Source organism: Urocitellus parryii, chromosome 8, assembly GCF_045843805.1.
Source record: "Urocitellus parryii isolate mUroPar1 chromosome 8, mUroPar1.hap1, whole genome shotgun sequence".
NCBI classification, from domain to species: Eukaryota; Metazoa; Chordata; class Mammalia; order Rodentia; family Sciuridae; genus Urocitellus; species Urocitellus parryii.
Window position 1 is genome coordinate 17,188,080 of NC_135538.1, and position 12,142 is coordinate 17,200,221.

The following is a 12,142-nucleotide window of genomic DNA, read 5'->3' on the forward strand; positions in this document are numbered from 1 at the left end:
GACAGGGCATGAGAACACCAAGTCTTAGGCCCCTACCCCAGCCTGGGTCAAAACCAAATTCAAACCAGTTGGAGATGAAGCACTTCACTTGTTACCTCTGAAGACCCTGGAAACATATTTGCTGAAACACTTAAAAAGCAGAAAATCCAAATCCTTTTTTTTTTTTTTCTTTAAGAAAAGTGACACTGTAGGAATGGAGGCAAAGCCTGAGGTTTCATTCACAGAAGAGCTTCCGCTGGTCAGGACGGAGTGGAAATTTCCACACATCAGTGTTTCACATGTATATTTCCAGAGCTAAAGGACGGCCAGAGTCCACAACTTTCAAGCAGATTAAAATGCATAGCTTTCTGAAAACCTCTGCTGACTCTGGCCAATTTTCAGGCTTCTCCAGAATCCAATGGGGCCAACATGATTCACTGAAATTCTTTATGAATTAAGAAGCTGTAAATTACGCATCTTCTCTTTGAAACATGCATTACTTTCCATGCTTTACAGCCAAGTCGAATGAATAGCATCACAGAGGCGGTTTTCTCTCTGGGAAAATGTTCTCCCGTATTTCCCTCCTCTTCATGTGGAGGATCGCCTAGTGAGGTGGCATCGATGGCTGGCTGGGGAGCAGCCCAACTTGACATAGTTTGGAGTTTGAAAGTGCAAAGTGGTATCTGTGTAAAATACCTCACCATGAAAAGTTTTAAGGCCAGGTTTTAGGCGAATAGCAAGCGCGAACCCCACATGGTTCAACTGGCAGAGCAAAAAAGACAACAGGAGAAATTCAGACTCATGGAAGCTCAGAGACTGCAACAGGAAGTGGTTCAGCAGGGCTGGGAGGCTCGGGCTCCCCTACAAACCCAATGTTGCGTTTCCTTTGAAGTCCTTCATTCCCTCATTAAAGGTGTTCTGGGTGCCAGGCATTCCCCTGCCCGGGGAGTACAGCAGCCTGCACTCCAGCTAGGGAGGAGGCATGTGCTAGGATGTGTCCAAAGCTGCCTGGGCTTAGATGGCTCTCAAACCAAAAAGGGAGGTAGCCCCCTGGTACCCAAGGGCTGAGACTTTGGCTCTAGACAGACAGACAGACAAAGGAGCCCATGACCACAGCCTTTCCTTGGTAGGGTGCTACCGGTCAACTGTGTCTACGTTCATATTAATTTACTTAAAAATTATTTTCTGATAAATGCAACAAGGAATGGTTTGGAAGGAAAATAGAAAGCTTGGGAAAACCTAGCTGTCTTCAGAAAATACAGAGAACACCTATAAGATGCTTGAATGTTTGAAAACAAATCGTTTTAACAGCAGTGTCTTTGTAAAGTGGTGCAGATGATGTAACATACAAACGAGTTTGCTCATAAAGTGTGGGGTTGGGCCCAGTCCTCTTTTCCCTTGACCATGCAGAAAGTGAAATGTAGGGTCTGAGTGGGCAGTCAGAGGACTGGCTTCTACCCCTGTGGGCCCCATGACCTGTGTCCACCGAGGCTTGTTCCTGCACCTGTGAAATGCCAACATCATCTTCATCTCCAGGGGCCCATGTAGACCTAGACCCCTTTACTTTCCACCAGGAAAACCATCCATTCCCCCCCCCCAGCAAGCTCAAGGCCAGCTCAGCTGTATGCTAAGCAGCTCTGCAAGGCTCAGAGCCAAGAACACGCAGCCGGGTTTTGGCAACTGGATAAACCAAGAGGCTTCAGAGGATGGAGACCTGGACTAGCGTGGTAAACTGGTGGATCCACTCAGGCCAGTCTGGTATCTTAAGTGCATGTGGCACGCAGGGAGGGTCCTTGCTTGGTGCAGAGCCCCTGAGAGGGTGACCTGCACAGCCAGGGTTGGCACTGATTAGCTCTCGCCCCAGGCAAGGCCTCAATGAGGGGACAGTGACTCCCTACAGCTGCCTATGCCCCAGAGAGACACAAAAACCCTTTCCTTTGAATCACACAACAGAACAGCTGGGCTCTGACAAGGAAAGGCTATGACAGGGGCAATTTTATATCAAGGGTTTAATGGGATCAAGAAAAGGGAATAAAAAGTTTTAGCTATTGAGAAAAGAAGGAAAGAGGAGGGAGGAAAGGAAAAGGAGGAGGAGAAAGAGGAGGGGGGAAGGACGAGGATGACAACAAAGAAGAGGAAGAGGAATAAGGAGGAAGAGGAAGAGGAGGGGAAGATGATGATGAGGATGAAGAGGAGCAATAGGCCTCTTTCACATAAGCTATCCTTGAACAAGAAATCAGCCTTCTAACAGTGTATTCTGGGCAGATCGTGAAGGAATTGAGTCTCTCTCCTCTCAATCCCAGTACCCCAACTTTCTGCTTGATCATTTTGGGGAGCTTAGTGCTTCCTTGAAGAGGCCTTGCCAACAAATTGTCTGATGAGGTCATCTGAGATGACCCTCCCAGAACATAGTGCTCACACTTGGAAAAGGGCGAATCTCTACCGGGAATTCACTGGTATGGCTCAGGTCACATCCCCAAGGGGGTGACCAGCTCAACACAAACATAAGACTATCTACTACCAATTTTCAACACCTTTTGAGCTCTTTAAATACATTTCTCTCTGTTTGTAATTTCTCTAATGATTATGGCTTATTATATGAATGCATGAAAATCATATTGCACAGAATGATTTACAGGATGCCAAAAAGCTAGACAGAGGTCAAGAACCTAGGGCATTCCCCTTGACTCTTGCATTGCTATTGGAAGAACAGAGTTCACGACTAGTTTCCATCTCTGGCTTCTCAGTGTTTTCTGCTATCGTTCGGTTCTAGCCTTTTTAGTATCAGGATTAAATCAGAACTTTGAAATATTATTTTGGTTAAATGGAATGTACTCTGTTTTTAAAAGAAGATATAAGTATACTAATCAAGATCCAACACAAACAATAAAGATAATTTGAGAAGGCATTATTCTGCTAGTCAGTGGTTCTATGCTTTGAATATAAACTTGTTATTAGAGAAATATATACAGCCATCTTCCTAACATGTGGTTTAAAGACAAAAATTAAGGCTTTCAACATCAAAAACTAAAAAAAAATAAAACAAGACAAAAACCAAAACCTAAAGCAAAAATAGATAAAAGCCAGTTTAAAAATACATCATCAAAATATTTCATTGAAGTCTTATAGTTGAACAAATACAAATACAGATTTATATCCTTTATACAAAAAGCCTGGGGCCAGAAGTGGTTTGGATTTCAGACTTTTTTGGATTTGGGAATATTTGCATATACATAATGAGATCTTGGAGATGGGACCTAAGTCTAAACATGAAAGTTACTTGTGTTTTATATATACCTTATATAAATAGGGCAAAGGTCATATTATACAGTATTTTTAGTGAGTCTGCATTTTGACTGAGCCCTGTCCCATAAAGTCAGGTATGGTATACTGGGACTCAAAGAGCTTCAGATTTCGGAGCATTATAGATTTTCAGATTAGGGCATTTGACCTGTACTGCACAGGGAATGAAAGGCTCAGTTCTACTGCCTGGGTTACAGCTCTGGATGAGATGCTTTGCTTCTCTGATTGCAATGTTCTCAGCTCTAGTCACAGTTCTCAAGATGACAGTGACACTGAGGTGATACACAAAAATGCTCCCACACCCTAAACACATACTTTTACTATGTTTTGAAGAATTCGATGAGGACACAGGAGTTTGGGCCATGTGCTGCCACAGCGAGCAACTCCACTGGTCTATAGCTGAATGGCTGATGCTGGGGAGCTGGCAGCAGACGGGGCAGGTACCATGTATCTTGCTGCAGTGGGGGCCATGTTTGGACTGATCCCTCAATGTTTCTTTCTTGCTCTACCTGTGCCCGTAAGCCCAGGATATCTGGAGGAACCCATCAGCTCATGCCAGACAGAGACCAGCATTTCCATCTCCTAAACATGGGGCTCTCAGCTGCTCAGAGAACTTTTGCCAACACAGTCACAAGAAGATGAGAAACCTACCTTTTATTCCAGTGCTGGAAGAAAGATACACAGCCCTGCTCTCCATTTTTGGTAACAATTACTGGGGTCAAGACTAACATCCTTTATGGAGCTGAGGATCCCCAAAGAGGTCCAGAAATACAGTTATTGCTGTATTGGCATGTCCTATTGTGCTGTGGTGGAAAGAACCTTGAACTTGAAGTCAGAGATGACAATTGTCATGACAGTGCCCCTTATCGGAGGAGTGACTCTGGAAAGCCCTAGGTTCTTTTAGGAATCTGGGGATCCTCCTTAAAAACTTCCCTTATGGGTTGCAATGGCAACTGAATAGGAAGAGGGATGAGAAAAAAAAACCCTGCAACCCTCTAAGAGAGACCCTCAAACATATTTGTTCTTCACCATGACAGTGCTGGTCAGAAGTCACAAGGAATGATCTATTACTTAGTACCAAAAACAAGCTGAGAAAATTAGGAAATCACTGGCCACTTCAGGGAAGCAGAGAAACCACCTCCAACACACAACAGGACTTACCAGGTAGCGCTCCTCCTGCCTCATGCTGGGGGTGCGGATCATGTGGTTCTGTTCCCCTCTCCAGTCTCCAAAGCGACGAAAAAAATAGTTAGATAAAAACCGGCTGACGGGGTCTCTAATGATGTTGATGTAGACGGGCTGGTCTCCTCCAAACCTAACACACACATGCACAAACAGGGAGCTCGTTACAACCCATCACTTCTGCAGGAAGAAAAGTGGACAGGGTTTTCCCTCTAGTCAACCTGCTCTCTGGTGACTGCCCCATCTGCCCAGGTGCACACGAGCACGTCACAGAGCATGAGTGCTGACAGGTGTGTTGTTTCATGCAGGAAGCAGAGATAGTGACATCTTATCCAGGTCCTTCAAGAAGCTGGGAGGACATGCTGATAGTCTAACTGTACACAAGCCATGCTGCTAGTCAGCATCAAGGCACAGACATCATCTGATCTTCTCTCTAGGTTCAGACGCTGAGGATGGGGGCTCTGGATGCCCACTGGTTGGCACAGGACCCACTGGCATGTAGCAGGCCCTTAGTGAATAATTCAATGGACTGGTCGATGCTGGGTGCTGTGGTGGGTGCAATGGTACTTCTGCACTGTCATCCAAACACTCCCTGGCAAGGAGCTCTGCGGTGAGGGAATTAACAGCAGCCACAATTCACTGGGTGATCTTTCCACCTTGTTCCTAACACTTTATATGTCCACTCACTGAAGCCCCCCGGCACCTCCACAGAGTAGAAACCATAATATCCCCCATATTATGGGGGAACTGTGGCTGAACTGAGAGATGAAGTCAGGTGATCAGGCTCCAGAATCTGTGCTATTAAACCATGGAAAGACAATTCCAGAGCTGGGAAAATTAATAATTGTAATAGATATGAAGAATGAATCAAAAATCAATGTAATTATCCTGCAGTGATGGAAAGTGGTTTCTATTAAAAAAAAAGATAAATATCTAGGCATTCCATGTTCATTCCAACTACAAAACTTGAACAACTATAGTAGGAGTCAGTCTGAGAGCAAGGCTTTGCAAGCCATGGTGACTGGGCTGCTGGATTTTCTTGAAGGACTCCCCTTTTTCTGTGAACTGTTTGGAAGCAGGGGTCCTGTGAAGTCTTGGCTCTGGGTAAAGCTCATGCTCTGGTAGCCCTCCTGAGGGTCCCTGTGATCCTGTGACCTTCTGATAAGAATGCCTTCCTATTCTGTCAGGGGTCACATAAAGCTCAGAAAAAAAACAGGCAGGGAGACCCCAGCTCCCACTTCTCTAGCTGATGGATGGTTTTCCTTTCAAAACCCAGCTCAGACTCACAGTCACCTCTCCAGCAATGATCTCCAATGGACTATCCACTCCTCACCTCCTCTGACCCTGAGCCCTCCTCCTGTGCTGTGTTGGAATGCCTATCTCTCTCCTCAGACTGTGACCCTCCTGCAGCCAAGAACTATGTCACTGAGCACAGTGGGTGGCCTCATCAGTGCTCAACAATGGTGACTGATTGAAGAAGTGTGTGCCCAGGCGTGCACGCTTCCAAGTTGTTCCGTTGCTACAGTATTAGGGGCTCTGTCATCAGAAGATATGAGCTTCAAAGATTTTCTGAGCATCTTATTCATATAATGTTTTGTCCAGTTTATTTGTACTTTTTTCTTTCTTTCATTTGGGATCAAGGATTGACCTAAGGGTACCTAACCTCTGAGTCTCATCTCCAGCCCTTTTTAATTTTTTTTAAATTTTGAGACAGGGTCTCATTAAGTTGATTAGAGCCTCGCTAAACTGTGGAGGCTGCCTTTGAACCTACAATTCTCCTGCCTCAGCCTCCCAAGCCTCTGGGGTTATAGGTGTGAGCCACCGCACCTGGCCTTATTTGAACTTTTGAAGACAATCTTTAGAGAAAAAAATCCAAAGGAATGCAAAGGAATAACTCCAATAGTGAACTTTCAGACACCAGGATGTGTGCATGATATCCTGGATTCCCCAGATTCTACCAGCTAGGAAAACACACTGCTCAGGAGTAAAGCCTAGCCTTGCCAATAGGAATCTTGTCAGTTCCCAGATGATGTTCAGGCCACTAGAAGAACATCTAACTGTAGTCCTAGGGGTTAGCTGTGCCAGCCACCAGCTAACCACCACACATATCCTGAATTTATCATCCTCTTTTAATTAAACTGGGTTTCATATCTATGATAAACCGTAACTAAAGTAATAATGTTAGGCACTACAAAATAAAACATGCATACCAAATATGAATCCAATATGATCCTCCAAAAATTAAATCATGCTTTCTTTCACAAACCTCAATGGTACTTCTATCTTTGTGAGAACAATTACCAGTGTTAATTAGTAACTTCCAAATCATGTCAATCAACATATAGCTTCCCATTAGGAGATGGTTCTCAACCTGACCACTGCCATGAGGCCATGAATGTGCGTACTGACCAGCTTACTGAGCACAGATGGTTTGCTCCTGTTTATACACTGCATCCAGATGAAAGAATTCCAGAACAGTTTTCCCAAACACAAGTATCAGATGGCTTATAAAGTCACTGTCAACTGTACTACAATAACCTCTGTCTAGAAATTTCTAACTATGGAAGAGATGTGTCTAATATATCTCTCTCCCTTTCCAGAAAGCAATAATAATAATGGTTTCAAGCTGTCAATCCCAGTCTTTTTGGTGTGTACAAGTTCCTCCCAAACTGGCAAAACCCAGGTGGTGTGTCAACAATATGAGGCCAGAAGACCACCATGACATCACCAGAGTATACCTCGTGTCCTAGTGCCTGAGGAAGAAACACATTTCCCTCCCTCATTCCACCCTCCTTCAGGATACGGTTCTCCTCCTTCAGTATTCTCTTAACTGTGTTGAAAATTTGTAGTCACACTTATAAAGTCCTCTGGGTCTTGTGAACTTATGGCTCACCTGAGTCTCCAAGAGAATGAGAGAGAAGAGAATGCTTTGACCCCACCATCCCAGTAGCACAGCATCCTGCCTTATGTTTAAAACCCCTGGGAGAAGGTTCCACGGACTCCCTGTGAAGTCCATCCTACTGGTCAACCTGACGATGACAGAGTCTTTGTCCTACCCAGCCGACACTCCTGACCTTCCTTTCAGGCACACTTATTTCTGTCCAAGTCATCACACACAAAGGATTAGCTTCTTTGGGGCGTGAATTTTTATTCCTTTAGTTTTTTTGTTTATATATTTTAAAAATTCCTTTGGTTTTTATAATAAAACTTATTTCCCTTCATTTTGTAATGTATGGTTCTAACTTGCTATTTATTGTGCTTTGAAACACCACAGAGACAACCGCTGATCATAGGCTCCAAGATGCTCTGTACTAGAGAACGGAAGAAGAGTCAGGCAGTGTTTCATTTTTTACTTAGCAACACAATGTTGTCCCTTGGTCCCCACAATTATTACTGTATATTCGAAGCTCTCTCAAGTCATCCTAAAATAGCAGCTATCACCAATTTCTTTGACTTTTGTTCACAGGTCATATTCACCAGCTCTAATCGTCCTCTGGGTCCCCTTCTGACCCTCTGCAAATGGATTCTGTTATTTTTATTTTTATTGAGTTTCAAATCTATTTTTAATGAGAAGATGAAGATCCAAAGCAGGATATAATCTGCTAACAATAATAACCACACAGTTCTCATAGCATGGCAGCATTTCAAATGGTTTCCTTCTATTTTCTTCAACATCTTAATCTACTTGGCAGCAATACTAGTCATCTCTTCCACAAAGCAGGGGTAAGAACCTTGTATGCTTTCATCAAAATACTAAAGGTGTTCTTCCTATAATAATAAGTAATGCACACATTAAACCAAGACTTCAAACCAGGATTATCCTGGAAAATTTGGACTATTTTGTCCTCCTCCAACAGTTTAATTTTCTACGCCTGGTGACAGGTGCTGAAAACATATCTTCTTTTTTTTTTTCAAATTGTGGTAAAATATACATAATACAAAATTTACCCTCTTTACCAAGTTCAAGTGTACAATTCGTTGGTGTTAAGTACATTCACACTGTCGTACACCATCACCTCCATATCTCTCCAGAACTTTTCCATCATTCCAAGTTGAAACACTGCATCCATTAAATGATAAATCCTTCCCTCTCCTTCCCCCAGTCCCTGGGGATCATGATTCTACCCAGAGCACATCTTTTTTTAGCTTCTGGCCTGGAAGTAGGCATTACCCTTGCACTACTATCTGTGGTTCAAGATGGAAAGTCCAGTAGGCTGGAGGCCCACAGCTCTGATCCTTGCCAATGAGGGAGGAAGACACATTGAAGTGGGAGAGAGGCCATCATGGAGAAGAATAAGACTTGGGAAAGACTGAGGGGCTGCCCAAGGGAGAAAGGCAGACATGGTTCATTAATGGCCCTTTGCTGGAAGCCAGTTGTTACAGTGTGGATGTGAGATGTTCCCCAAAAGCTCACGTGTCAGACAATGAAAGAAGGTTTCGAGGAGAAATGATTGGGTTATGACAGCCTCAACCCAATCAGTGAATTAATCTCCTGATGGTATTAACTGGGTGGTAACTGAAGGCAGGTGGAGGTGGGTCACTGGGGACGTGGCTTTGTGGTATATATTTTGTATCTGGCAAGAGGAGTGTCTCTCTGCTCTCTGATCATCATGTGAGCTGCATCCCTCCACCATACTCTTCCGCCATGATGTTCTACCTCACCTTGAGCCCCAAGGCATGGAGCTGGCTGTCTATGAACTGAGATCTCTGAAACGGTGAGCCCTCAGATCAACTTTTCCTCCTCTACAATTGTTCTGGTCAGGTCTTTTAGTCACAGCAATGAAAAAACTGACAAAAACACCAGTCACAGTAACCTGAGCCTTTGGCAGTTACTGAACGCCAGCCGGGGGCCAGGCATGGGTGGGAGGTTAGCCCCCATCCCCTAACTCTGAGCAGTGGGTACTTCAGGATGGGACCTCCCATCCCCAGACACACTCAGAGGAAACAGAGCCACACTCTGCTCTCTGGAGCATCCTAAGGGGAAGATGTGGAGTCATTTTCTGTGAAAAGCTGAGGCAAAGGTAGGGGAGGATTGGAGGGGGGTGGCTGGGCCACTGGAGTTAAGGTTCCTACTCAAGGAGGAAGATAATAGGACAAGGCAAGAAATAATCGGCTGACAATAAACAGCAAAAATTAAAGAAGAAATAAGCTGAGCTGAGGGGAAGTCAAGATGATTCTTGTCCTGGATGGGCCTCCAAAGCTGCTGGGCTCATGTGGCCACAGAGGTCTCTCTGCTCACGGTAGCATGAAAAGCCGAGCTGAGAGAGGAGCCCAGCTGTGCTTAAACAGGGTAAACTGAGAAAACGCTCATCTTCATACTGAACTCCCGGGCTCTGTTAACACAGGTGAGGACAGCAGAAAGTAACCATCAAGAGCCATTTTGACTCGGGTTTTTGTTTTTTCACACTTTGAGGATTCTGTCACTATTATAAAAGATTCAAAGGGCCCTGAATCAAAAGAGGCCATGTTGCTCATGAGAATGAAAAACATAGTCAACATTTATGCATAAGATGTGGAAACCCAACTGAATTGTGGAAATATCAAATCTCGTTTGCTTTGTTCACTAGTGTCCCGAGAAGGCAGGCTCTGTGACTGCACATACGTAATGAAGACCTCATGTGAAGGGAGGAGAGAAAGTGGGCAAAGGCCTCCTCTTGCTCCTTACCCCTCACCTGCTTCCCTGGTGACTGACTGATTATAACATGTTTTGTTTTGATCAGTTTGCACCAGCATCCGGGCTAAAACAGGAAGGGAGGCAAAGGACGGGGACGAGGTCGCAGGTGAGAAAGGAAGAATGAGATGGAGAAAGGTTAAGGGATGGGTAGTTTAAGGTGTTTCCCATCCTGGTAGCTCTCACAGCCCACTTGGATTCTTTTCATAGCACCAGCCCCTGAGGTGAGACTTTCATGAGGTTTTCCCTGCAAGAACCGAATAGAGGGATTGAGAGGGATTCTGGATTGGAAAAAGAATTACTGGAAAGCCCATCCCTCCAATAAAGTTTAGAAAACAAGCAACAAATTGGGAGAGACAAGCTGTATTGTGCTTGCCACGAATATTTCCAGAGGGTGGAGTTAAGTCACACACGTGGGGATACAGCTGCTGAGGAAAAGTTGGAGTTTTCCAAAATTTGTACCCAAAGTTACTTCAACAACCAGAAAAAAGACACATGAAACCGCACACCCAAGTGTTAAAAACCCTACTGAACCATCCCAACATCTTCCAGCATCTTCTAGGCAAAGGTGGTTTGGACTCAGTTCTCCTGGTTGCCCAGAGGAAAAACATTTGCCTGACCCAAATTTCCAGAGAGATGAAAAACCGTGTGAAAGAATAGCCAAGTGGAAACCCCACAGATCCAAACCTGGGATCTCTGAGGAGCTGGCCTTGCTGTGTCCTTAGGCAGAAATCTTTCCCGGAGGCAACTACAAAAACACCTGATTGATCTAATACAATTGCTTCCCATGGATTAATAAAACTGCATATGGATGAACAGTTTCCTCTAACAGGGAGGAAAAAAAAGGAAGAGGGCAAGAAACCCAGATGAGTAAATGAAATAAATCAGCTACTGAGTCACCAAGAGCTCACAGGATGGCATTTTACATCACCCTGGGTGTCTGTGTTTCAAATAAGAATGTCATACCTAATGGAGAAAAAGAATTAGGGGGCAATCCATTTTGGAATAGTGCCATCTCCCTCAAAAGTTCAGAAGAGGAACATGTCAAAGCCACTTTGGCTCTCATTCTTACAGCCTGCTCCACAGCGGGCATCCTGCTGCATGTTAGCCATGCACAGAAGACTGGAATTATCTACACAGAACTTGAGGCTGCAGTCTCGCTTCTCACAGCGTCCTCATTTCTGACACGAGCTGTCTACAGCATTCATAAGCAGGCTTCTGAGGAGCGGCTTCATTATCTCTAGGCCTCGGAATTCATAAAGCAGAAGTCATTTTTTAAAGTCTGTTAAAGGCCTCCTAACAAATTCCAACTTGGTTGTTTTTTTTTTTCTTTTTCTTTCTATCAACTATATATTTTTGGGCTCTTTGTATGGCTGCAGTTTGCCATTTACACCTAAGAAATGTTCCTTCAAAAAAGACATTCCCTTGAAAGCAGCTGATTTTTTAGCTTCCCAGGTTCCGGGAGTGTGATCATCTTGTCCTATATTCAAGTTCTCCACATTATTCCACTAATTTTTAGGGAAGTCTTGAGCTAAGGCCCTGGCACAGGGCTTTGGGGTGCAGAGAAAAGATGGGGAGATGGACCCGACAGAGGCAGCCCTGGCCCTGTCTCGCTTCAGACCCTGGCTGCCATTCTACTCCAGTTGTGTGCCCCCCCGCCCCCAGCTGCACTTCAGCTCTCTTCAGCTCCTCCCTGTGTCCAGCTTTCCCTGGTTCTGATCCCTGTACTGAGGACGCCATTCCTGTTCACTGGTACAGAGCTGACCCATCTGCACTCCTCATCTGGGGTGCCTTTCAGGAACATAGCCTGCTGCCTCCCACCTGCCCTAGGGGAGCCACTGTGAGCCCTCCCCCTCTGTGCACCACACTTTCCCATATTTCTTCTTCAATGGAAGAACATAAGGATTCCCAGAGGCCAAGGAAACCTTTAGTGCTCCTGGCAGAAGCCCCACTTGTACTGTAGCGTGGAGGAGATGGAGGCTCTCCATTCATGTGCTTTGAATTGAA

At 44.7% G+C, this 12,142-nt stretch overlaps 1 protein-coding gene across 1 annotated transcript in view; it reads right to left on the reverse strand.

Annotated features, from left to right (window-relative positions):
• Ust (uronyl 2-sulfotransferase) overlaps window positions 1-12,142 on the reverse strand; it is a 262,683-nt gene that overhangs the window by 81,204 nt on the left and 169,337 nt on the right. The window contains exon 5 of the mRNA XM_026401958.2: window positions 4,444-4,597. Within this exon, the coding sequence (XP_026257743.1) occupies window positions 4,444-4,597 (154 nt within the window). The remainder of the gene's footprint in view (window positions 1-4,443; window positions 4,598-12,142) is intronic.